This window comes from Acomys minous (genome assembly GCF_964271855.1).
Source record: "Acomys minous genome assembly, chromosome: 10".
Classification (NCBI taxonomy): domain Eukaryota; kingdom Metazoa; phylum Chordata; class Mammalia; order Rodentia; family Muridae; genus Acomys; species Acomys minous.
In genome coordinates this window covers 35242345-35269509 of record NC_140491.1, presented here as the reverse complement: position 1 = coordinate 35269509, position 27165 = coordinate 35242345, and the positions used below count along the sequence as shown (strand labels likewise).

Genomic DNA, 27165 nt, shown 5'->3' with positions numbered 1-27165 from the left:
CAGGCCTCCAGCAGCCCCTCCTCCATTTCCAGCACTGCCCCTCTCCTTTCCCTACCAGCAAGAGACAAAGAAGGAACACAGAGAAAGAACGGGAGGGAAGGCCTTACCTGCTCAGGGCGCTCGGGCTCCCCTGCTGCTTGCTGTGAGTGGAATGGAGAGCTGGCAATTTGAAGGTACATGACGGTCCACGCTGGCTCCAAAGGGACAACATCCGGCCCACCGAGTAGGGCAGAGAACAGAAGATGTTGTCTGCTACAGAGGCTGGAGACCTTAACCCTTTTAAGCCCTGTGTAAACTGGGTCAAGAAGAGCCTCTGCATGATAGGCATATGATTGGAGAAGTTCCGTCTTTTTGTCCAGATTCGGTAACATCCTGGTGAACAAAGTGCTAGAAGTGTGTGAAGGCCAAGGACTGAGCAGTCTGCTCTGGTCTGAACTATGGCAGTACCTCCATTGTCCTGGAGCGGAGCCTGAGGGTGTGTCTGACTACAGAGGCCAGGGTCTTCCCTGAATGTGGCCATCCCAGGGCAACCATGGGATAAGAAAAAGGAGAAGGTCCACTTGGGAGGTGGAGTTGAGCACTGGGAGGCCTCTGCTAAGGCAAGCCTCGATGGAGCACAGTGCTCAGGAAAAGTCCTGCAGGACTCAACCATGCAACTAGATGCTGATTTCACATGAAAGGAAAATGGGAATTCAGTACCAAAGAGCAGGGATGGCATCTTGTTGCTCAAATCTATGAAGCTCATTTTGACAGCTTCAAGAGAATAAAGTGCCAAGGGCTTACTGCTAGACCGCCTATTCCATCCAGTAGCTGCCAAATATGGGTCTAGCCGCATTGCATTATGTGAAAGTCCATCTAGGAGCTTTTTATATCTGAGGCGCTTGCAGTTTTTAGCCAATGCAACCACGGAAGAGGAACAGCGCCAGTATCTGGGTTTCTGGGGCTTTGTCGCCAGAGTCAGTTTGGAGGCAAGGACAGACAGCTTGTTTATTAAGGCTGATTCTTTGGTAGGCTTCCTACAACTCAGGCTCCTCAAGGAATGGCACAGAGTAGCCTTCAGCTTTGGTATGTGACTACGCAAGCTCTTGCTAGCTACTGCTTCAGGTTCCAGTGGCATGGCAGGCACAGCACATGGGCTGAGAAGTCTGTGTGCTTTTGTGGGGACCGGGTTAGAGAAACTCTTTCCACAATCAGAATTTCTCACTTTACTCATTTTTCTCCGCACAGTGACTGGCTCTGGACAGGAAATTCTTTTACATGTTCGATGAGGTTGCTTCTTTACAGGAAGCAATCTTTGCTGACATGACAGAGTCACAAAGGCACCGTGTATTTGATCACCTCCAGCAGAGCTGAGGTCATGTTCTTTCCAGGAGGCACCAGGAAAAGAAGGTACTGTGTATAACTCAGTGTCTTTCTTTAACGGATGATGCATGCTCTTTTCTTTTGGGTCTTCCAACCTCTGATGCTGTTTAACAAGTCTGTCCTTGGTGACTTCCATCATGATGGACTCATCTCGGTCAGCTACAGGGTGCTTCAACAGCGCACGTGTGCCCTTTCGGTATGTATGTTCTTCCTTTGGCAAGGCACAGTCCACACTTCTCTGGCTTTGTGGGTTCTCAGCAACAGCTTGCACTCTCTGGCATTTCAAGTGGGTCTGAGCACTCTTAGGAAATTTACAATCATGTCCTTCTCTGGTAATGGTCTCTGCAGATTCTTCCCCAACAGGTAAGTGACTCAGTGGTCCCTTCTGGTGTTCTTCAGTTTCTTCTCTATGCATCTTAATCGCTGTTTCCGTTGTCATAGGCAGATACTTGTCCATGGAACTCTCATAAGAGTGACAAGCTTTGCAAACATTTTTGTCCACACTGATGTATGTGTCATCTCCTTCCCTAGGATTACTTAAATCCATGGGTACTCCTTCCTTCATGTCAGACAGGACTGGGCAAGTCTTGACAGTTGCACAAAGCCTTCCACCATCTTTGGGTTTAAAGAGATGTTTCAAGTTATGTGGCTCACCATGAACATCCACTGGTGAATGTTCTTGAGAAGACAGACAGGGATGCACCGTCTCCATTGAGTCTCGGCACCTAGAAGACACTGAGTCGTTTGAAGATAATCCAAAGGTTTTCTTCTTGCCAATCTCAGAATTTGCTTCTAGTCTCGGTTCTTCTGTCACAGACCCTCCTTCACCTTGACGCTCACGATGAGTATAATTTAAAGATATACCTCCTCTATCCAGTGCTCCTGTGTTTAGTTCATGATCTGCAACAGATTCTACTTCATGATCAACGGCAGAGTCTGGACATTCTTCCACTTCACAGTCTTTCAGAGATGTGCATACTTTTTCTTCACGTGACTTTTGTATTTCAGAAGAGTCTACTATAGAAGCAGCAGCATTTGGAAGTTCTGAGTCCTGGCCAGGAGTATCTATAAATGCCACATTCAGTTCTCCTTGAAGAGGTGAGGTGCTTCTTAAGGTCTCACAGGATGCCAGTCTACCTTGCCTTGTACAATGGCCAGATAGACAAGATGCTTCCACACCCAGCATCCTCTCTGTAGGCGCATCTGTGCAGTCTGGACACACCACATGTAGCATATTGTGCGTGAACTCTTCAGAACCTGGGATATTCTCAAAGGTTCTTTTGAGATCTTTTTCCTTTAAACTATCACAAGACAGAGGGACTTTACTGCCTAAACTGACTATCAGATCCTTTTCCTTGTAGCTTACCTCAGTAGTCTCTCGGTAGTCCGCACTTAGTCCTTTCCTAGCTGGCTTCCCTTCATTCCTGCATGTATCTTGACTATCTTGGTTACTCTGGCAGTCAGAGACTTCATCTGCTTTCTGGTCAAGACTTTCAGCTGCTTGGTACATGGTTTTTAAATGAGATGAAATTACAGTCAGGGACTGGTTCACTAATGTTTCAGGACTTGGAATGTTTGTAGATTGGCTTAGTTCTTGTGGGTCACAATTAGAGGTGCTGTGTTCACACATCTCAGTGTCTCTGTGTTTATCTTGTTTCTTCCCCCCCAGTCCTTCCTCACTGACTTCCACATGAGTACTTGTGTTCAGAGCACCAGTATCTGACACACCTGCTGTCGTTTCATTTCTGACCTTGCCTCCTAGAATGATGCTTTCAGTCTCTCTCGCAGCAGGTTCACTCTCTAAGACGGTGCTACTTTCCACAAACTCTTCTGGGTTTTGGAAGCAGTGATTGCTATACTGAGATGCACTTGCACATCTTCTCTTACAGCTGCTGACTTTCACGATACCTTTTTTAGGTTTAAAGGCAGTACAAGCAGAATGCATCTTCCTTTTGGATGCATTTCTTGTTACGCAATGACAGTTGGAGAGCTCCTGAGACTGAACATTTTGACATTCTGTCACAAAGGAAAGGCCAGCTGCTTCTTTCACACTTGAGAGTAACGTGGAATGTACACCAGCTATTTTTTTTTGCCCTTCTGGGCTTGTTTTGATATTTAAGGTTTGTATGTACGAAGAGGCACCACAGGCTCTGTCACCTTGTGGAGACATGGCTTCCATTTTTGTCTCAGCAGGAATGGTTTGAGTTTCAGTGGTAACATTTGCTCCATTCTCCAGAGAATGACAGCTCTCTTGAGCATCCTTGCATGTTGCTGAAGGCATCTTTCTGTTTCTATTTAGTAGAGAGTCAGTTGTCACATGGTCTTGAGAATTAAGGGACACTTGTTGATGTGAAACACATTCATGTTCTATTTTGTGTGCAACCAGTTCACTGTTACAAGAAAGTCCACTCATCTCATAGGCAGTGACCGGCTCATCTAAATGTGAAACGCAGTCAGGTAAGGCCTGTGCAGGTTTTTCTGGAGATGATGGTAATTCTGCAGTACCTTTCTTGGGTTTTGATATTTCATTATGTTCAAAACTTACTGGATCTTCTGCTATCAAACTCTGAAGGAGTTTTCTTTCAGACAGAAAATCAGTGCATGATAATTTATTTGGTGTAGAATCACCCAGATTTCTCTGGATGCTGACTACAGACTTAGAGTCTGCACTGTCAGTCTCCTCCTTAACTGCACTGGACTTTACTGTTGTTTGTCCTGACTCTTCAATATGCACCAACAAGGAAAAGCTGCTTTCCTCAGAACGTCTCCCAGGATGGTGCACATCAGGGACAGTTTTTCTATGGTCCTCAGAGTTTGAAGTAATTTTCAGATCATTTTTTTTAAGCATGACTTCTGTGGCTTCAGTAAAGGAATCAGGCATGAAATTCCAGTTTTCTGTAGAGAAACAACTAGATTGAGTGCGACAGTTGCTGTGGTTACTGGACTCCACAGTCTGTTTTTTGCCAGAACCATCCCCACTGGTATCCAGTTCTTCTTGCCTGGCACTGAAAAGAAAGAGACCCCCTCTTTCACTCTTGGGCCTCCAATGCTCTTCTTTACTTTCTTTTCTATAAGTGAAGTCCTTGCTTTGATCAACATTGTGTGTTTTTTCAGCAGATTCCTTTATCAAACCATTGCTTTCAAAACCACATTTTTCTAAGGATTTTGGGTCAGATAAATACGATGTGAGACATAAAATTTTAGAATTTTCTTCTAAGGGTTTTATAGAATCTACGCTTCTTGTAACAGTGGGACTATCATGTGCAGAACTGTATCTGTCCTTACGTTGGCTGAGCCCCTGCTGGTGACTGTCATCTTCTTCACAGACAAGGTTTAAGTCACACAGCTCTTCCTTCTCTTTGCTCATTTTGGAAATGGCACAGTTCCCTGGTAATGACAACCCAAAAGGAAATGTTAGTAATTCTGGACAGTTTTTCTTTAGGAGCTGCTTTTGTGGCCAGGTGTGGTGGCGCACGCCTTTAATCTCAGCACTCGGGAGGCAGAGGTTGGTGGATCTCTGAGTTCGAGGCCAGCCTGGTCTACAAAGTGAGTCCAGGACAGCCAGGGCTACACAGAGAAACCCTGTCTCAGGGGGGAAAAATCTGCTTTTGTAGCCAGGCATGGTGGCACATGCCTCTAATCCCAACACTCAGAGGCAGGTGGATCTCTGTGAGTTCAAGGCCAGCCTACAAATCGAGTCCAGGACAGCCAAGGCTACACAAAGAAACCCTATCTTGATTAAAAAAAAAAAAAAAGAGTTGTTGTTTTTGTTAATTCAGGGTCCACAAAGGTTAAAGGTTCTAGGATAATTAACACTCTGGTTTATAAAAGTTCACTGTGGTCATGATTTTGTTTGCTCCTGGGTGTACACTGGCCCAGCTGGCAGGTGATGATTAACAGTGCCACCTTTCTGTCATTATTATCCACCTTAGTCCCTGGCTTTCATACCTTGTATGTCTTCAGTGGATTCTGGGAGAATTCCAGTTGTATTGTATACATTTTCTTTTATAGAAGAGAAAGAAACTCAAATCAGTATGTAATTTTAAAAAATAAAAATAAAAAAGCTGCTCTACCTAAATCAATTTCATCATGCATTCAATGGCAACAACATAAAGACTCAACTTGAAAAGACAATCAAAAAGCTTAGTATTGAGCTGGAGAGGGGCTCAGTCAAGAGATGGCTGCTCTTCCAGAGGTCCCGAGTTCAATCCCAGCAACCACATGGTGGCTCACAACCATCTGTAATATGATCCCATGCCCTCTTCTGGTGTGCATGAAGACAGCATACTCACACACATAAATAATAAAATATCTTTAAAAAAAAAAAAAAAAGCTTAGTATGATCCCAGCACTTAGGAAGCAGAGGCAGGAGGTTCTCTGTGAATTCAAGGCTAGCCTGGTCTACAGAGCGAGTTCCAGAACAGCAAAGCTACACAGAGAAATCCTGTCTCAAATAAGTAAATAAATAAATAAATAAAAGAAGAAGAAGAAGATGGGGGTGGTGGTGGTGCAGATCTCTGATTTTGAAGCTGGTCTGGTCTACAAAGTGAGTTCCAGAGCCGGGAGGCAGTAGCTTATGTCTTTAATCCCAGCACTTGGGAGGCAGAGGCAGTTGGATCCCTCTGAGTTCAAAGCCAGCCTGGTCTACAATGTGTGTCCAGGACAGCCAAGGCTACATAGAGAAACCCTGTCTCGAAACCGCCCCCCCCAAAGTGAGTTCCAGGATAGGCCAGGCTACACAGAGGCATTGCAAAACCGAAAAACCAAAACAGAGCACCATGGCGGGGTTGGGACAGGAAGGAAGACTGTTGACCCCAGCACTCAGGTAGACAGAGGCCTACAAGGGCGGCCAGGACAGCCAAGACTACACAGAGAGACCTACAAAACCAGACAGGGAGAGGGGAATATTAAAGGCCTGGAGCAGTGGTGCAGGCCTTTAATCCCAGCACTGGGGAGGCAGAGGCAGGTGGATCTCTTGAGTTCCAGGCCAGACTGATCTACAGAGTAAGTTCCAAGACAGCCAAGGCTACACAGAGAAACCCTGCTTGGAAAAACCACAAGAAAAAGAAGCTGGGCCTACTGACTGACTGATCTCAACTTCAGTACTATGAAGACTGAGAAGTTACAGGCCCACATATTTTGGGCTAGCTTTAGACACAGAGATCACCCACATACTGCACTTGCCAAATATTAGGTCATGATCTAAACTCAAAACCAGAAGATCAAAGTGGAAGAACACAAGCTCTGCACCACCACGACTCAGGCAGAACACAAAGCTCACTGCCAGCCTTACTGCTCGCCCCCTGTGCCCTCACCTCCTGGCTCCACAATAACCACCCAGACGCCCAGTCTCTATCCTTAGCGTTCCCTTCTGCTTCTTGCTCCATTCACCCTTCCCCATCTCGGCTGTAGCAAAACAAAACCCAACTTGGTAAAAAGGGTAACTGAAAAAGAATACACTATTCTCACTAGGAGTGTGTATTCTGCCCACCATCCGAAAAAAGTCACCTCAGTGTTTTCTAGTGGCTCTGATGCCCTCTCCTGGCCTCCACTGGCTCCTGCACATGTGGTATACATACACTTAAGCAAGCTCACACATACAAATAAGTAATAAGTGACTCAAACACAACGAAACAAAAACTTCCCAGGTATGATGGCACATGTTTTTTCTTAATCCAACCACTCAGGAAGCATAGGCAAGTGGATATCTATGAGCTCCAGGCCATTCGAGACTACCTAGCTGGGCCTTGTCTTAAAAAAAAAAGGGGGGGGGTGGGGAGGGCTGGAGGGATGGCTCATAGGTTAAGAGCACTGTCTGTTCTTCTAAAGGTCCTGAGTTCAATTCTATAATGAGATCTGGTACCCTCTTCTGGTGTACAGGCATACATTGGGGCAGAATGCTGCATAAATAATAAATAAATATTAAAAAAACAAAACAAAGCGACAAAAAGAAGCCTCATACCTTTGTTCTTGAGCAGATCTCCAGGGAGGAGGTCTGTGCACACAGGCTCTTTTCTGGACTGCATCAGGACATCCTGGAGGAGAAAACCCAACAGTCAGAGGAAGATGCAGAGGTGCCTGAGCTCACAAACACCAGTTATTACTTCAGAGCCCAGTGTAACTCCAGGATTTCTGCCAACAGTCACAGGAATTGAGAACTGAAGGGAAGCTCGATTTTAGGTTAATAAATAAAAAGCATTATTTCTCTAAAATGTTAACTTGAAGCAGATGCAGAGCCCTATTAATATGCTTTCTTTCCTTCTATTTTTCTTAGGTATGGGTCACCATGTAACCCAAGTGGGACTCAAACAGCTACAGTCCTCCTGCCTCGGCTTCATGAATGGTGGTGTAGAGGAATTTTAATTTAGAACAAGGCTGCTCTGACAAGTAATCTCAACCAAAGACCTTCTAGGTCTCCGTGATCTGGCTGGAATGCAGACGTGATGGGCGGTGGTGGCACACACATTTAATCCAGGAGACAGAAGCAAGCAGATCTCTGAGTTCAAGATCAGCCTGGTATGGAGCAAGTTTCAGGTAAAGAAAAGGTTAGGTCCAGGCGTTGTGGAACACACTTTTAGTCGCAAACAATGAAAGTAAAGTTACTTTGTAGAAGAAAGCACCCATGTTTGAAGGTGATGTCTAGCCAGGAGTGGTAGTGCATACTGTAATCCCAGCACTCGAGAGGCAGAGGCAGGCAGGTCTCTTCAAGTTCGAGGCCAGCCTGGTCTACAAAGCAAGTCCAGGACAGCCAAGGCTACACAGAGACACCCTGTTTGGGGGAGGGGGCAGGGAGAAAAAAAAAGTGATGTCTAATTGAGTGGTAGACAAAGTGACCAGCGAGAGAAAGATTTGATAGAAAATGATACTCTGATAGGATATACCCAACTCTCACAAGAAGAGTGAGGACTGAAGAGCATATGAGCCAGAGAGTGAGAAGAGGTCAGATTAGAACAGATTGACAAAGTTAGTTAGTTGCTAAAATGAGCAACTCAGTCAGAAGTAGAGAGAAAAGCCAGATTAAGTAAATCAGCTGGGCAAGGAGTTTGAGCCAGAACAGCTGAGTTGAACCAACCAGCCCAGAGCTCAGAAAGAGCTGGAAAGGGTGAGCTTATTAAGCAGTAAATCTCAGAGGATGAAAACATCCTAGGTCTAGATTAGATTGTATGAAGGCTAGAAGCTTCTACGACGAGACCTAGGTTAGCAGACAGAGGCAATAAACTTGTAGACGACAATAAATCAGATGAACAAAAGTTACTTTTACATGGTGGGACTGCAGGTGTGCATCAGCATGCTTGCTCCTACATGTACCTTCTGAAATCAAGAAATTAACTGGGGCCAGACATGGTAGTGCACGCCTTTAATCCCAGCACTGAGGAGGCAGAGTCTCTATGAGTTTGAGGCCAGGACTACAAGAGAAACCCTGTCTTGGGAAAAGAAAGAAAGAAAGAAAGAAAGAAAGAAAGAAAGAAAGAAAGAAAGAAAGAAAGAAGGAAGAAAGAAAAGGAAATCAGTAAACTGGAGGTAGAGGCACTTAGTGCAGTGCTGTTTAAGCTGGTGCAGGGCAGAAACCGCAGGCGGCCGTGGTGAGGCCTGTTCACAGTCTCTCTATGCTCCCTTGCTCAGGGATGCAGCTCATACAGCTGCCTGCAGCAGCTTCTGGTTCCCTTCACAGGAAGACAGGAAGTCATTACTCTGGCTGTTATGTAAGGAACAAGGACAGGAAAAGGAGGAGCTAACTGGATCTCAGAAACTGAAACTGCTACAGAATTCTTAGACACTTGCAAATCAATGAGAAAATTGGAGGGTTACTGCTGTTTGTGACTTTTTGTGGCAGCATTGCAGAGGCAGGTAAACCTCTGTAAGCTCAAGTCCAGCCTAGTCTACATAGGAAGTTCCAGGCCAGCAAAGCTAGAATCAAACCTTGTCTCAAAAAAAGGAAAAGAAAAAAGGGGGGGACGGGGAGTGTCTCCATTTCAAACTTTTGTTCTACCAGGGCTTCTGACACTTTCACACAGACATACATGCAAGAAAACCACCAGTGAACATAAAATAAAAATAGTTAAACAAACAAACAAACAAACAAAAAAAAAACTCAGGCTGGAGAGATGGCTCAGAAGGTAAGAGCACTTGACTCTCTTTCAGAGGTCCTGAGTTCAATTCCCCGCAACCACATGATGGCTCACAACCATCTACACTGGGATCTGATTGCTTCTTCTGGTGTGCATAAAGACAGAACACTCACATACATAAAATACACAAATTAAATCTTTAAAAACAAAACAAAACTCTTTTAGCCAAGCACGGTGGTGCACGCCTATAATCCCAGCACTCAGGAGGCAGAGGCAGGCAGGTCTATTCGAGTTCGAGGCCAGCCTGGTCTACAAAGCAAGTGCAGGACAGCCAAGGCTACACAGAAACCCTGTCTCAAGAAACAAATAAGCCAGACGTGGTGGCGCACGCCTTTAATCCCAGCACTCGGGAGGCAGAGGCGGGCGGATCGCTGTGAGTTCGAGGCCAGCCTGATCTACAAAGTGAGTCCAGGATGGCCAAGGCTACACAGAGAAACCCTGTCTCAAAAAAAAAAAAAGAGAAACAAATTAAAATTGAAATATATATATATATATAATTTTATCTAAATGGATGCTTTCCTGCCTGTTTGCATCAAGTCTGCAGTTATAAGCAGTTATGAGCTGCCATGTGGGTGCTGAGACTTGAACTAGGGTCCTCTGGAAGAACAGCCAGTGCTCTTAGCCACTGAGCCATCTCTTCAGGCCCCAGTTCTTGTTCACGTTTAATTTATTTATTGTGTATGAATGTACAATGCATGTGTGCCTGGTACCTACAGAGGTCAGAAAAGGGTGTCAGGTTCCCTGGAATTGCAGTTACAGTCGGTTGTGAGTGAACACATGGGTGCTGTGAATCAAACCCAGATCAGCAAGAGCAAATGCTCTGACCTCTGAACCAACTCCAGCCCCTCAGAAAACAAAACAAAATAGGTTACGCAAAAATACTCCTGAAGCGGCTCTGGTGGCCCACATGTGTAAAGCCAGCACTATAGAGGCTGAGAGGAGACCCACAGCTGTTAAGAGCCTCCTCTGGGCTTCTGAGTTGAAACTGTCTGAAAAGGATAACACAAGGCTGGAGATGTAGCTTAGCTGCCAGGGGGCCTGACCAGCGGCACAAAGCCCCGCTTCACCTGCCAGCACTCTAATGCAAGAGAAGTTTTTTATCTCTGGATGGATCTTCAGTTCCTTATACCTTTACATGTAGAGAGGAGCAAATGAAGCAGCAGCTTTAAATCACTCTGACAAAACTTTTAAAGTAATTTTCTTCTGGATCTCAATTCAGGAAAACTGCAGCTTTAAGTGAGGCACTGATTGTGAAGTCACAGAAAACTCTTGCACCCCAGCACTCTTACATCTGCTTTAGATACAGCTCTGTTGCATGAACCAGAACCACAGCAAACTAGGGGACAGCAGTGCCCTGCAGACTCACAACAGCCTATCCTTTAAAACACGTTCCCATTGTGTGTACACGCCTGGGGTGTATGGATGCAGAGGTAGCTGTGAGCATAGGCGGAGGCCAGATATTGACCTTGGGTGGAGTTTCTTGGCATTTATTACTATTACTGTGTGTGAGATGGCGGGGAGGGCATGTGCCTCTGTGCACACTTGGAGGTCAGAGAACAACTTTGTGGAGTTGGTTCTATCTTTATGTGAGTCCTTGCTATCAAACTCAGGTCTTCTGGCTTTACCTCAGAGTCATCTCACCCAGCTCTCACCTTGCTTTTTTGAGAAAGGGACTCTTGGTGATAAGGATAGGCCAGGCTGGCGGGTGACAGCCCCACAGAGTCTCTAGGTTGCGGGTGTGCCCCCACTCTTGGCTTTTTGTATGGGTGCTGGGGATCAAACGAGTCCTCATGCTTGCAAGGAAACACTGATGGAGCCATCTCTTCAGCTGCTAAGACTTCTCACTTTCAACTCACTGAAATTTCATTTCCAACAGGAAGTCCTTTTATTAGGAGCAGGAGAGATGGCTTTGTGGTTAGAAACACTTGCCGGTCTTCCAGAGGACCCAAGTTCATTTCTCAGGACCCACACAGCGGCTTACTACTGTTGGTAACTCCAGGCCAGGGATCTGAGGCACACAGTGGTCTCTGCAGGCACCTGCACACATGTTGCATATGAACATGCATACACATAAAATTTAAAGTTTTAATAAAAGGATTTTTACAGGTGGTTGTGAGCAGCTAGGAGCTGAACCCAGGTCCTCTGGAAGAGCAGCAAGTGTACTTAACCATTGAGCCATCTCTCCAGCTCACGAAATCCTTGTAGGTCAACAGCAACCTCCTGCGCTTGAGATGACTCAGTGGTTCAATTCCCAGCACACACATGGCAGCTCACAACTGTCTGTAACTCGTGTTCCAGAGGATCTGACACCTCTCACAGACATACATTCAGTCAAGGCACCAATGTACATGAAATAAAAATAAATATATTAAAAACAAAAACAAAACAGCAACCTCCTGTACACTACTGTAGATCTCTGTTAGGGCCAGAGATTGTCAAGGTTAGTATGTAGTAATTTGAATGGTACTAAGTTTAACAATCTTTAAATAAATTGACATAAATCATAAAAATTGGATCTCTTATGAGCATACCATGAAAAAACAAATTTCTCTAAAACACAGCATGGTTCAGACAATCAACAGCTATTACCTCACTATACTGCTCCTTTCCTTCAAATACAGTATGTCCTGGAACCAAAGCTTTTTACAACCTATCTAAGCCAGCTACATCTACCATTATGGAAAAGAAAACAAACAAACACACAAAAAATGCTGGGCAGTGGTGGCGCACACCTTTAATCCCAGCACTCAGGAGGCAGAGGCAGGCAGATCACTGTGAGTCCCAGGCCAGCCTAGTCTACAAAGCCAAGGTTACACAGAGAAACCCTGTCTCGAAAAACAAAAAAAAAAAACCCCACAAACAAACCAAAAACCAAAAACCAAACCAACAACATTCTACAATTTCACCTCGGCAACATTCACAAACAAGCCTGGAAGTGGCCAAAGGAATATGTTCAGTGCTTCTTCATCTGTATGAAGAGGACACCACAGGCTGCATCTGTCCTTGCTGGAGTTCAGAAATAAGGCCAGTCTGTAGTACATCCTACCTAGGAAATTTCACGTGTTGCATCATTTTCAACTTTTCAACATTTTCAACAGAGTTCAGAACTGAAAACATCTTTTCACAATTCAGTTTGGCCCCTTAACTGTCCCTTCCTCTGTACTTTTCTCAGGTACTTTTTTCTTTCCTTAAGGTTAAAAGAAAAGAAATATCTGTGTGGTGGTGCACATCTTTAGTCCCAGCACTCAGGAGGCAGAGACAGGCGATCTCTGAGTTCTAGGCCAGCCTGGTCTACAAAAGAATCCAGGACAGCCAGGGCTACACAGAGAAACCCTACTTTTATTACATTTCAAACCAGCACACAGGGCTGAGGTACCTATTTAACACATCCAAGTGGACCTGGCCTCCAGGTCCCCGGTCACTCTGTCCTTATTTGTTACAGGGTGTGACTGGCACACTCTTTCCCAGAGGTTCTTCCCTAGTAAAATTCACACATTTTGGTTACCAACCTGTTTTGTACCTTTGGCCTCCGGGCTGCTGCGCTTGGCTCATCTCTCCCCTCTCTCTTCCCCTCCCCCTCTCTCCACATAACCCAGCTCAGTCTGGTCAAGTCCACTCTGGCCTCCGGCAGATGTGTCTGCCTCAGACTGTGTTCTTCCCTTTTATCTACAGTGACCTTTCTCCTCCACCATTCCTAGAAGCAGTCAGGGTTTTTCTTTTTACTTCTTTTTTTCATTCAGCCTTAAAAATAAAACAAAACAAACCAACCAATCAAACAACAACAAAAACCCGAAAGAGCCAGGTGTGGTGGTGCATAGCTTTAATCCCAGTACTCAGGAGGCAGAGGCAGGTAGGTCTTTGTGAGTTCAATTCCAGCCTGGTCTACAAGATGAATCTAGGACAGCCACTAGAGAAACTCTGTCTCAAAATACAAAACAACACACCAACAACAACAAAAACCAAACAGTCCATCTCTCAGGTAATTTGGGCTTGAATCACAGCACTCGGGAGGCAGAGGCAGGTGGATTGCTAGAGTTTGAGGCCAGCCTGGTCTACAAGGTGAGACCAGGACAGCCAAGTCTACACAGAGAGACCCTTTCTTTCTCTCCTTTTCTTTTCTTTTCTTTCTTTCTTTCTTTCTTTCTTTCTTTCTTTCTTTCTTTCTTTCGGTTTTGAAGTTTAGAATGAAGTACGAAGTTGACCTTGGCTATATTGAGGCATTAAAGGACCAGCCCGGGCTATAAGAAAGAACCTGTCTCAACAAACAGACACACCAAGCAGCGGGGAGCTGCAGAGGACAATGATAAAATAGAACAGAAGCTGATAAGGAGGGAGCTGAAGGGTGTAGTGTTCTGAATGAGAGTGGCTCCGGGGGATGCTGGCCAGTCCTTAGCTGGGGGAATATCTGGAAAGGCTCAGGAGGGGTGGCCCTGTTGGAGGGCTGGCACTATGAGGTAGGCTTTGAGGTTTCCAAAGCCCACGCAAGTCCCAGTTATCTCTGCCTCTTGCTTGTGGATCAGATGTTAAGTTCTCAGCTACTGCTCCGGCACTGGCCTGCCTGCTTGCCTGTTGCCATGCTGCCCACCGTGATGCCCATGGACTCGCTCTATCAAACTGTAACCAACACCCCAATAAAATGCTTTCTTTTAAAGCTGCCTGGGTCACAGTGTCTCTTCATTGCGTAGTAAACTAAGATAAGGGAATATTTAAATCAATAACATGGAACATTCCAATGCACTGAATGACCAAGGACTCAACTTCCCCCAATGGAGTTATTTTGCAAGTATCTACAACTTCATTTAAATATTTTCCTTCCATCCTTCAATTAATATGATCATTAAAATGTTGAACTCTTTAATTGTTTGTGTGTGTGTGTGTATGTGTGTTTTGTTTTGTTTTTCCAGACAGGATTTCTCTGTAGCCTTGGCTGTCCTGGACTCGCTTTGTAGACCAGGCTAGCCTTAAACTCTCAGTGACCCACCTGCCTCTGTCTCCTAAGTGCTGGGATTAAAAGTGTGTGCCACCACCGCCCAGCAGACTTTTTAATGTTGGTATACATCTTTTTTTTTTTTTAAGTTTTTCAAGACAGGGTTTCTCTGTGTAGCCCTGGCTGTCCTGGACTCGCTTTGTAGACCAGGCTGGCCTTGAACTCACAACAATCCACCTGCCTCTGCCTCCCAAGTGCTGGGATTAAAGGCGTGTGCCACCAATGCCTGGCTGTCGGCACACGTCTTTAATCCTAGTACTTGAGAGGCAGAAGCAGGTGTATCTGAGTAAAAAGCCAGCCTGGTTTACATAGTATGTTTTAGGCCAGCCAAGGATAGATAGTAAGACATCTATAAATAAATAAATAGATAAATGTTTGTATGTATGTATGTATAACTGCATGCATGTACATCACAACCATGTCTGGTGCCCAAGGAGGCCAGAACACATATTAGGAGATCTAGAATAAGAATTACATAAAGTTAAACTCCCCGTGAGGTTACAAAGCCAGCCATGGTAGTGCATGCACCCTTGTAGTCCCAATACACAGGAAGCCAAGGCAGGAAGATTATCTTTTATTAAAGGCCAGTTGACTCACTTTGCAGACCAGGCTGGCCTAGAACTCAGAGATCCGCCTACCTGCCTCCTGGAGTGCTGGCATTAAAAGCATGCACCACCACAAATGTCCAAAATTAGTATCTTTGAAGATGTTTCGAGACTAAGTCACAGGCTCCCTGTCCACACATCTTTAATTTATCATGAGAGGCATCGCTCTGAAGTGCCATCACTCAGTCAACTGATGCGCATCAAGATCTCACTTCTTACCTGACCAGGGCAGGTCTTTTCTTTAGTGGCTGTGGAATGTTGGCATGGGTCTTCCTTTGCTTCCTCACAGGGGTCTCTGAAAGCTTCTGCCTGGTGTCCATCTCTGAAAACCTTTGGCTCCATGCTCTTCTTGGGTTTCTCTTCTCTATCCAACATCTCAAAAGCCATAGGACCTCTTGCTGCAGGGTCCACTGGTCCAGACCACCCAGTCTTGCCCCCATACTCCAAGGTCTCAGAGGTTTCTTCACAGCAACCTTCCAAATGAGTCCTCTGCAGCTCCAGTGGTGATGCCCTACCATGCCTCATATGAGAGCTCGAGGCTCCAGGTTTCACATCTGGAATCATACTTGGCTCCTGCTCAGCATGAAGCTCTTTGGAGACACTTACTGAGAGTTCAGAGTATAATTCCTGTACCACAGCAGGCATGGAGGAGTCAAGTGCAATTGGCTGAGTCTCTACTCCAGATGACAGCATTAGGGCAGATGGAGATTATAGAGTCAGGTCTTTGACACCAATGGCGTACCCTGACACAAATCAAAGGAAAGGATTAAGTTTAAAACCTTGAGAGAGCCAGGTGTAGTGGCGCACACCTTTGATCCCAACACTCGAACAGGCAAGCAGATCTTCCTGAGTTCAAGGCCAGCCTGGTCTGCAAAGCAGGACAGCCAAAGCCACACAGAGAAAACAAAACAAAAAACCTAAAGCCTTGACAGAGTAAAAAGTAATCTATTTCAGTTCACATGGGTTAAAATATGGAAGACAGATTCAACTTCAAATGCCAGCACTACCCGAAAACAAAATGTCTATGCACTGGTAGAAAAATACATAATACTGTCCTTACAAGTGACATGAATTTGGTTCCCATGTGAGTCCACACCCAAGCTAAACAGTTCAAAACTACCTGTATCTCAAGGTCCGGGGGATCTGACGTTTCCAGCATCTTTAGGATCATCTGCATAGATACACATAAATACACAGAGTATTTAACTGCCAGGCCTGGTGGTGCTTATCTGTAGCCCCACTATTCAGGAGGCAGAGGCAGACAGATCTCTGAGTTTTAGGACAGCCTAGTAACATAGTGAATTCTCAGCAAAATAGGGCTCCATAGAGAGACCTTATCTCCAAAAAAAAATTTTTTTTTAATCTGGGAGTATTCCTATAATCTCAGTACTCTGGAAGGCAGAGGCAGGCAGATCTCTCTGAGTTCTAGGCCAGCCTGGTCTACACAGTGAGTCCAGGACGGCCAAGGCTACACAGAGAAACCCTGTCTCAAAAAAGTAAAATAAAGTTTGCTTTTAAAAAAATTGTTAGCCGGGCGGTGGTGGCGCACGCCTTTAATCCCAGTACTTGGGAGGCAGAGGCAGGCAGATCACTGTGAGTTCAAGGCCAGCCTGGTCTACAAAGTGAGTCCAGGACGGCCAAGGCTACACAGAGAAACCCTGTCTCGAAAAACCAAAAAAAAAAAAAAAAAAAAAAAAAAAAAAATTGTTGCCAGGCATGGTGGCGCACGCCTTTAATCCCAGCACTCGGGAGGCAGAGGCAGGCGGATCGCTGTGAGTTCGAGGCCAGCCTGGTCTACACAGTGAGTCCAGGACAGCCAAGGCTACACAGAGAAACCCTGTCTCGAAAAACCAAAAAAAAATAAATAAATAAAAATAAATAAATAAATAAATTGTTAATTCAGAAAAAAAAATTGAGCAAAATCAGGTGAAAGTAAGACATGACCATGTATCTAAAACAGAAAATAAAGGTTTCAAAATATGAGCCTTAAACACTTTGCTCACTGATATATCCCAGAGTGGGTACTTGACATGCAGTAATCACTCAGGTCTCTCTGTCTCTCGCTCTGTAAATATATGTGTGTGTTTGTGGGTGCATAGGCCACAGGAAAATTTTCAGTGTCATCTTTAAGAGCACTGTCCACACCTGTGAGACTGGGTCTCATTAGCTGAGTGCTCACCAGTTAGGCTACACTGGATGGCCAGCGAGTACCAAGGACCCTGTGCAGGGATGACACCTGGCTTTTTGTTTGTTTTTGGTTTTTTTTTGTGTAGCCCTAGATACCCTGGAACTCACTCTGTAGACCTGGCTGCCTGTCTCCTGAGTGCTGGGATTAAAGGTGTCAGCCACCACTGTCAGGCCAACACCTGGCATTTTTATGTGTTAAATGGATCAAATTCAGGTCCTAGCTACCAATAAATCTTTGAAAAATGACTATATCCTGAGGGATAATGAGTCCATTTTATTTAATTTTTATTTGTTTTTGTTATCCCCCCCCCCCCCCCGCCCTAGCACGCAATTGGTTTTTCAAGACAAGTTTTCTCTGTAATAGTACTGGTTGTCCTGGAACTCTCTTTATAGACCAGGCTGGCCTCGAACTCACAGAAATCTACCTGCCTCTGCCTCCCAAGTGCTGGAATTAAAGGCATGTTCCACCATACCTGGCTTTATTTTTTTTCTTTCTTTTTAAAAAAGATTTATTTATTTAATGTTTACGAGTGCTCTATCTGCATGTACACCTGCATGCCAGAAGCGGGTATCAGATCCCAGTACAGATGGTTATGAGGCACCATGTTTGCTGGGAATTGAACTCAGGACCTCTGAAAGGGCAGACAGTCCTCTTAACCGCTGAGTTATCTCTCCAGGCCTTATTTTGGTTTTCTCAAGATAGGGTTTCTCTGTGTAGCCCTGGCTGCCCTTGAACTCAAAGATCCACTTGACTGTTTCCCAAGTGCTGGGACAAATGGTACGAACCACCACTGTCAGTAGGATATTTAAATTTTTTTAATACATTTACTTTATTCTTTAAAGGAGGATACTGAAAAACATAATTCCATTCTTTTACATACTTGAGGCTATCTACCCAGACAAGCACAAGTTCCTAACCAGCCCAACTCCTTGAGCAGAATCCTTTCTGACTTTCATTCAGCTTCTTGAGATTCTTCAAGAGTTTTTACAGGCAACACGTGTTCAACTCACAGAACAACCCTGTGAGCTAAGCAGAGCCACTATCACCTGCCCCTTATAGATCTTAATACCACACCTGTGGAGGCCCAAATGACAAGCCTAATAGACTAGAGAAGAGAAGGGCTCTCCAGACGATGGCACTGTGTTGGAGGTTAAATTGTACTGAATGCTAGAAACAGGCTATTTGCCGAGCTATTTCATTTAAGTATTTTGTAGTACTAGAGGGATGAAGATAGAGCTCAGTAGGAGTGCTTGCCTAGCACACATGATGCCTTAGGCTCACTGAGGGGGAACACACACTACACATGCTGATTCTTTTTTTTTTTTAACTTGGAAGTTTAAAAAAAAAAGATTTATTTATTGATTATGTATAGTTTTCTCCTTGCATGTACACCTGCACACCAGAAGAGGACACTAGATCTCATTATAGATGGTTGTGAGCCACCATGTGGTTGCTGGGAATTGAACTCAGGACCTTTGAAAGAGCAGCCAGCGCTCTTAACCTCTGAGCTACCTTCCCAGTCCCACATGCTGATTCTTGATGCGTTTCCTACCCTAAACAAGAGAAGAGAATACTCTTGTTTGTTTTGTTTTGTTTGTTTGTTGAGATAAAATCAAAGACAAGAAAACCAAAATTTGCCTAAATTGAGGGCTGGAGAGATGGCTCTGGTTATGAGCATGTGCTGCTCTAGCAGAGGGCCTGAGTCCCAGCACCTACACCAGGTGACCCACAAGCATCTGTAATCCAGCTCCAGGGACTCCACAGCCTCTGAGGCTAACCGCATGCTTGTTGTGCACATCAACTCCTACACACTCATGCACACACACAAACTTTTTAAAAAACAAATAAGAATTCCCTAAATTGTTAAGCTCACAGTACTAATCCTAGCTTTTAGGAAGCTGAAGCTAGAACCTAGGATTCAAGACCAGCCTGGGCTAGTTAATGAGACCTGGTTTGTTTGTTGATTTTTGTTTTGTTTTGTTTGTTTGTTTTCCGAGACAGGGTCTCTCTGTGTAGCCTTGGCTGTCCTGGACTCGCTTTGTAGACCAGGCTGGCCTCGAACTCACAGCGATCCGCCTGCCTCTGCCTCCCGAGTGCTGGGATTAAAGGCGTGCGCCACCACGCCCAGCTTGATTTTTTTTTTTTTTTTTTTTTTTGAGACATGGTTTCTCTGTGTAGCCGTGGCTGTCCCGGACCCTCTTTGTAGACCTGGCTGGCCTTGAACTCACAGTGATCCTCCTTCCTCTGCCTCCCGAGTGCTGGGATTAAAGGCGAGCGCCACCATGCCCGGCTAGGAGACCTGGTTTAAACAAACATACAACAAAGAAAAAAAAGTTACCCAAAAGAGATGGACTGAGTTTTGTTTTGGTTTTTTTTTTAATTGTTTTGGATTTTTTCTTTTCTTTTCTTTTCTTTTCTTTTCTTTTCCTGAGATAGGGTTTCTCTGTGTAGCCTTGGCTGTCCTGGACTCACTTTGTAGACCAGGCTGGCCTCGAACTCATAGCAATCCGCCTGCCTCTGCCTCCTGAGTGCTGGGAGTAAAGGCATGTACCACCACGCCTGGCAATTGTTTTATTTTGTTTTTTGAGACATGGTCTCTCTGTGTAATCGCCCTGCCTGTTCTGGACTCACTTTTTAGACCAGGATGGCCTCAAATTCAAGAAGATCCACCTGCCTCTGCCTCAGGGTGCTGGAATTAAAGGCGTGGGCCACCACGCCCGGCTATATGGACTGTGGTGTAGAGAAGAAACATGTTAAAACCAGAGATTCTCCATTTAAAAACAGAGCTGAAGCTGGGCAGTGGTGGCACACGCCTTTAATCCCAGCACTCAGGAGGCAGAGAGGCAGGTGGATAGCTGTGAGTTAGAAGGCTAGCCTGGTCTACAAAGCAAGTCTAGGACATCCAAAGCTACACCGAGAAACCCTGTCTCAGAAAACCAAACCAACCAACCAACAACAACAACAAAACTGCTTCACTGGGGTTGGTGGCACAAGCCTTTAATCCCAGCACTTGGGAGGCAGAGGCAGGCCATTGCTGTGAGTTCAAGGCCAGCCTGATCTACAAAGTGGGTCTAAGACAGCCAAGGCTACACAAAGAAACCCTGTCTCGAAAAAACAAACAAACAAATATGCTGCAACTGCACCACTTCTGCAAGCAGGACTGAATTCATGGCTATCCTGGGCTGCATAGGAACTCTAAGGAAAACCAAAATTATGGATGCACACAGACTTCTTGGGTCTCTGCCACCTTGAGTCCCTTTTATCCCCTCCCCACCAGGGGGACATGGATGTTCTTAAAAGCTAATTCATAACTCTCTTCCTGTTTCATTTCTTCCATGGCTTCCCCTTTCCTTGAAGCCTCTCTGCTGAGGAAAACCCAGATCTGTCCCGTTGGGCTGGGGCTGTAGCACAGGGAAAGTGCGTGCCTAACATAGAAGACCTGGTCACAGGGTGAGAACAGGCTCCGCAGTTGAGTGTGTGCACTGCTCTCCACAGAACCAGTTAAGTGCCTAGCAACGACAAGGAGCACACAACCTCCTACAACCAGCTCCAGGGGACCCAGGTCACCTTCTGGCCTCTGAGGGAATCATGTGCAGGGCGTGCGCGCACGCGCGCACACACACACACATACATACAAATAAATAATTTTAAAAAGACTGGGGAGCTGGGTGTGGTGGTGCACGCCTTTAATCCCAGAACTTGGGAGACAGAGGAATGCAAATCACTTTGAGTTCGAGGCCAACCTGGTCTACAAAGTGAGTCCAAGACAGCCAAGGCTACATAGAGAAATCCTATCTTGAGAAACGAAAGAAAGAAAAAAAGAAAGAAAAGAACTAATGTTTGTACAACGTATGAGGTAGCATTACTCTAATAAAAGATGAAGTTTATAACACAAACCTACCACCTCAACGCCAACCAGGGAAACACAAGGTTCCAGGTCAGCTGGAGCTACACGGTAGATTAACAGGCTATACATGGAGACTCTGTCTCAAATTTAAAAGGGGTGGGGACAGGGAAGAGATATTATTTTTGAGCTGAGACCAACAGCTGACCACTCATCTGTGTCAAATATAAAGCTCTACAGGGAGTGGTTCAGTCTCTCAGATCTCCAGGGCAAAAGCTGGGGTACCTCCCTATTTTGTTTGTTTGTTTGTTGTTTGTTGTTTGTTTGTTTTTGAGACAAGGTTTCTTTGTGTAACAGCTCTAGCTGTCCTGGAACTTGCTCTGTAGAACAGGCTGGCCTCGAACTCTCAGAGACCAACCGGCCTTTGCCTCCCAAGTGCTGGGATTAAAGGCGTGCGCCACACAGCTCAGCTGTCCCTCCCTATTCTGACTCCACTCACTAATGCACAGCCTTGAAATGTCAGCAGAGTAAATTAACTTTCCTGGGCTTGTTTTTCCCATGCAAAACGACCAAGTTAAAATAATCACAAAAAGCCAGGCATGGTGGTACACACAGATCTCTGTGAGTTTCAGTCCAGCCTAACCTACAGTTCCAGGACAACCGAGGCTACATACAGAAACCCTGTCTCAAAAACAAAACAACAAACAAAACACACATACACACACACTTGGGAGGCAGAGGCAGGCAGATCACTGTGAGTTCGAGGCCAGCCTGGTCTACTAAACAGAGAAACCCTGTCTTGAAAAACAAAAACAAAAACAAAAACATAACAAACAAACAAACAAAAAACCTTCATAATGAAAAATATAACATCTCTCTTTTCCTTTTTGGTGTGCCTTCAGGTAACTGGAAAATGTAAAATGTGAGATCCCACATTACCAAAAAGTAAAAGACATGACAAAAACCAGTAAAGGGTTAATTAACATCACATCATTAAAGTATATTTTACCATGCCAAAAATCTTACAGTAGCAACACTTCCAATCATTCAACTTTCCCCCAAAATAACAGCTTTGGGAGTAAAACTTTACAGCAATAAAGTGCAACAAACAAAGAAAAATTCAAAGCAAACAAATCGAATAAGAAAGCAGGACAGAAAACTACAGGCCCAGTAATCCCTTCTCTTTAATTTGAATGTAAAGAAGCTGTTAACAACAGTGGGCACTGCCATGCTTGTGTCAAGAAACAATACTCACAAGGATGATCAGGCCCTGAGAAGTTCACAGCACTCCTTTCACCTTGAGAAAAGGGCTTTCTTTTTCCAAAGACTCAGATTCTGCAGCCAGTCCCTCCATAAGGGACATTCAGACACAGTAGCCAATTCTTCCATGAGGAAATTTGGAGAAGAGGCCTCTTCTTGAGGGACAGAAAGAGAAGAATCTTTTAATAAGATCTCCCTAAACCACGAGTGGTGGCTCACACCTGTGAGCCCAAGGCTTGAGAAGAGGCTGTGGCAAGAGGACAGCTGAGGACAGAGCGGGGTGCACAGTGAGTATCAGGCCAGCTAGGGCTACATAGCAAGACCCTGTCTCAAAAGAAAAACAGCAACCATGAATCAAGGTCTCAATACAAACTGAAAACATGACCAGGGAGTACATGCACGAACAGTACCTAGTTCTTTGCTGTAGCTGTTTTGTTTGCTTGTTTTTCAAGACGGGGTTTCTCAGTGTAACAGAGCGCTGGATGTCTTCGAACTCACAGCGATCCGCCTGCCCCTGCCACCTGAGTGCTGGGACTAAAGGCACAAGCCACCTGGTTGGGAGTCAATTTTTTTTTTTAAAGATTTATTTAATTATTATGTATACAGTGTTGTGCCTGCAGGCCAGAAGAGAGCACCAAATCTCATTATAGATGGTTGTGAGCCACCATGTGGTTGCTGGGAACTGAACTCAGGACCTTTGGAAGAACAGCCAGTGTTCTTAACTTCTGAGCCATCTCTCCAGCCCCTGGGGACCCAGTTCTTTGTTGTTGTTGTTTTGTTTTGTTTTTTGAGACAGGGTTTCTCTGTGTAGCCTTGGCTGCCTTGGACTCACTTTATAGATCAGGCTGTCCTCAAACTCACAGTGACCCGTCTGCCTCTGCCTCCCGAGTGCTGGGAGGTTTCCTTTCACTCTCTCTCTCTCTCTCTCTCTCTCTCTCTCTCTCTCTCTCCCTTTCTCTTTCTCTCTCTCTTTTTAAGAGATTTACTTATTATGTACACAGTGCTCTGCTTACATGTACACCTGCAGGCAAGAAGAGGGTATCATATCACATTACAGATGGTTGTGAGCCACCATGTGGTTGCTGGGACTTGAACTCAGGACCTTTGGAAGAGCAGACAGTGCTCTTAACCTCTGAGCCATCTCTCCAGCCCCTCCTTTCTCTTTTTATTAACGTGCAGAAAAAAAAAAAAAAGACCCATCTTTTAACAGAGGAGGTGAAAAGATGCTTTTGATGTCTGACAAAAGACACCATGTATGAAAGATGTTCACTATTTATCAAAGGGAAAGGGAGGAAAAGCCATGTGTAGCACTTTACACGCTGGGAAGGAATGGTCTTGCTTTTCTTAGGCGAGCTGGGGGCTGGAGAGGATGTGTAAGTAAGAGGAAGCACTTTTTTATTGTCACAAAAGCAAGAGAAGGGAGAGGTCCAGACAGATTTGTCGGACAATGGAAACCTGTCTTCCAGCGTCAAGTTTCCCTCCCTCTTAAGAGAGCCAGGGGTGGGGGCACGCGCCTGTAATCCCAGCACTCCACTGGGAGGTGGAGACAGGTGGATCTCTATGAGGCCAGCCTGGTCTACAAAGCGAGTCCAGGACAGGCAGAGCTACACAAAGAAACCCTGTCTCGAACAAAACAAAACAAAACAATCTGGATGGGGATACGGAGGCAGGAGGATGAAAGGCTTGGCTAGACAGCAAATTTGAGGCCAGCCTGGGATACGTGAGCGCTTGTCTCAAAACAAAACAAAAAGCGCACGGTGGCGCACACCTGTGATCCCAGCACTCGGGAGGCAGAGGCAGGTGGATCGCTGTGAGTTCGAGGCCAGCCTGGTCTACAAAGCGAGTCCAGGACAGCCAAGGCTACACAGAGAGACCCTGTCTCCAAAGCAAAGCAAAACAAAAAGCGGCACATGGCAGCCTTCTGTAAGTGAGACAGGAAGATTATCAGGGGTCAGAGGCTGGAAGCCAGCCTAGGCTACATACTGGCTTTGAGGAAAGCCTGGGCAATTTAAGAGAGCAACCTTATCTCAAAAATAAATACAGTGCTAACCTGTTTCCAAAAATGAATCTTTTTTTTTTTTTAACTAAGGCTCTTTTTGTTCACTTGGGGAGTAGAGTGGAAGTGAGGGAAGGCCTTTCAGGTGGGAAGAACGGTTGAACATTTGTGATGGATACATTCATACAAACACCTGCTTCTTTAAGCACTTAAGTTTTCTTTCTTAACAAATCAATAGTAACAATTGCCTGAAAGTTCACTGTGCACAAAGCACTTTTACAAAACTTCCCCTTAGCCCTCAATGAATATTCAAAGAAGAAGAAAAACAAAAAAGCAAACCCAGGTTACAGAGAGGCTGCTGCAACTGCCAGGGGATGTCAAGGTCACAAACATATTAAGTGTGAAGATACAAACTTGCAAATATCAATTATCACACTCTAAAAGAGGAAGAGACGCTTTCTCAACACTAAAAGACTTAATAAAAGCACAAAAAGTAAAGCTCCCTTGGTGGACATGCTTGGGGGAAGGGTGAAAGGCTGACTTGCAATACCATAAATTCAGGGCCTTCCTGTCTATCTTGGAGTGAAAGTGAAAAATGAAGAAAGACAAATCTGTTTCTTGCAGAAAAGAAAGATACCTCTGTCACTTTCAGGGAAGTTGAGAATCTCCTTCTTCACTTGGAAGTCGCTGGCCAAAGTAGGGGGTCGTTTGAGGGTTACCCCTGAAATCCTCCTTAGGATAAAGAATTCCCTTTGGTACCATAAACGGGTCTCCCTTCGCTGACAAGTGGATCAAGGCCGACGAAAGGCATATGCCGACAAGGGGCGTCGTCCTCTCCAAGGAGAGAAGTTGGGGTCCCCTGCAGATGGAAGTTGAAAGGGAGTCTCTTTCCCCTGGAGCCAGGACTCTGAGAAGCTGTTTTCTACCAGTGACGTCGGGGCCTGATCGCCTGGATGTCTGTGGGTGTTTCTGTCACTAATAACGCTGCTTCCGTGCCCTTCAGCGCCCCGAGAGGCGGGAGGGGGGGCCCGGACCCCTTTTAGTCAGCACCGTCCGGCGGAGGACCCCCAGGGCATCATGGTGCTGCCGGGCTTCTTACCCTATGGCCTGCTCCGTGGCCCGTGCTCATTCCGCCACCTCGGCCTCGGCTATCTCGGTCCCCGCTGTCCACGCCGCCGCGGCCAACTCTACTAGATCTTCTGGAGCCGAGGCCCGAGGGCGCTCCGGCCTCCACCGCTTGCACAGCTCACCCCCCCCTCCCTACACCGCACTTCCTCATCCGGGGCCAGAGCCAGCCATGCGGACGGGCCTTGATCCCGCCCCCGCACGGCGCGCGCGCAATCCGGAGGGCGGCTCTTCCCAGCTGGTACCTCCACCCTCCGCTAGCTCCAGGCACAGTCAGTCCCGCCCTCCTCGCCTTGGCTCTTAAAGAGAAACACACCCTTTGGCCCAGTTGTTATCTCCAAGTGTTACCAGCGTTGTGGTCCACTTGTTTCCGTGAAGTGGACAGCTGCCACTCTAGGGGTCTGTCTGCCCCCTTCCTGGCAGATCGTGGAACCTTTAAATAACTTCAATCAAAGGTTTATGTCACATCGTTCTCCAGTGTGGCTTCTAATCACACTGGCCACTAAATCCAAAACATATTGCAGGAAAGTAGTTGGCTACACTTTGTTTTTATTACGTATTTATTTCTTCTTTTTGCCACTTTAGCGTTAAAAGCAGCGCATTTCATTTCTTTTTATTGACAGCACCTAAGGAAATGTCTGGCAAAAATTAGAATGGAAAAAGGGTTAGAAGGAGAGTGGATTAGGTATGTCCATAAAATATAATCAACCCAATCACACAGACATGATTTAGAAATAGACACCTATGGTTTCCTGAAGTTCGTCAGCCTGGCAGGAGATGGAGGCTTTGGGGAAAATAGTAATTACCTTTTCTCTGTTAGGATCAGCAGAGGGAGACTTGGCTTGGCTGTGCACTGCTTTAACCCCAGCAGAGGCAGGAGAATCTATGAGTTTGAGGCCAGCCTGCTCTACACAGTGAGTTCCAGGACAGTCAGAGCTACAAAGTGAGACCCTGACTCAGAACAATCTGTGAGAGGCTAGAGAGAAAACTCAGTTAAGGACACTTCCTGCTTTCCTAGTGGAATTCAGGTGAACCCCTAGCAGCCTTAATGGGAGACTCACAACAGCCTGAAATTCCAGCTTCTGTCCTTCGGACCCACACTCGAACATTCCATACACAGAAACCTATGAGTTTGAGGCCAGCCTAATCTACACATCGAGTCCAGGACAGCCAGTGCTACACAGAGAAACCCTGTCTGGAAAAAATCCAAAAAATAATAAATAAATAAATAAATAAATAAATAAATAAAACAAAAGACTAAGCCTAAAGTAGTGGCATGCAACATGGGAGGCAGAGGCAGGTGGACAACAAAAACAAAACAAACAAACAAAAAACTTAAAAAAAAAAAAAAAAGCTAGTTCAGAAAAGCCAGAGCTACACAGAGAAACTCTGTCTCGAAAAACAAAAACAAAAACAAACAAACCAAAACCAAACAAACAAAAAGACTATGTAATGGAGGCTTCTAATGGAAGCTTTGATTTCTTTTTCTTTTTCTTTTTCTTTTTTTCTTTTTCTTTTTTTTTTTTGGTTTTTCGAGACAGGGTTTCTTTGTGTAGCCTTAGCTGTCCTGGGCTCACTTTGTAGACACTGCCTCTGCCTCCCAGGTGCTGGGATTACAGGCATGCGCCACCACGCCCGGCTCCCAACTGTGGGATTTTTTAAAAAGATT

The 27165-nt window shown here is 45.4% G+C and overlaps 1 protein-coding gene across 11 annotated transcripts in view; it reads right to left on the bottom strand.

Moving 5' to 3' along the window:
• PRR14L (proline rich 14 like) overlaps nt 1-25784 on the bottom strand; it is a 62872-nt gene extending 37088 nt beyond the window's left edge. Inside the window, exons 1-7 of one of the 11 annotated variants that reach the window (XM_084799220.1) lie at nt 25009-25783; nt 22371-22530; nt 16204-16254; nt 15303-15826; nt 7325-7397; nt 5311-5364; nt 108-4749 (exon numbers count right to left, since the gene is read on the bottom strand). In XM_084799220.1, the coding sequence (XP_084655346.1) occupies nt 108-4749; nt 5311-5364; nt 7325-7397; nt 15303-15776 (5243 nt within the window). In that variant the 5' untranslated portion in view covers nt 15777-15826; nt 16204-16254; nt 22371-22530; nt 25009-25783. Of the gene's footprint in view, nt 1-107; nt 4750-5310; nt 5365-7324; nt 7398-15302; nt 15827-16203; nt 16255-22370; nt 22531-25008 lie in introns of all 11 variants that reach the window. The other 10 variants (XM_084799223.1, XR_014782609.1, XM_084799218.1 and 7 more) reach the window with 10 other exon arrangements.
• Nucleotides 25785-27165: the final 1381 nt, after the last annotated feature.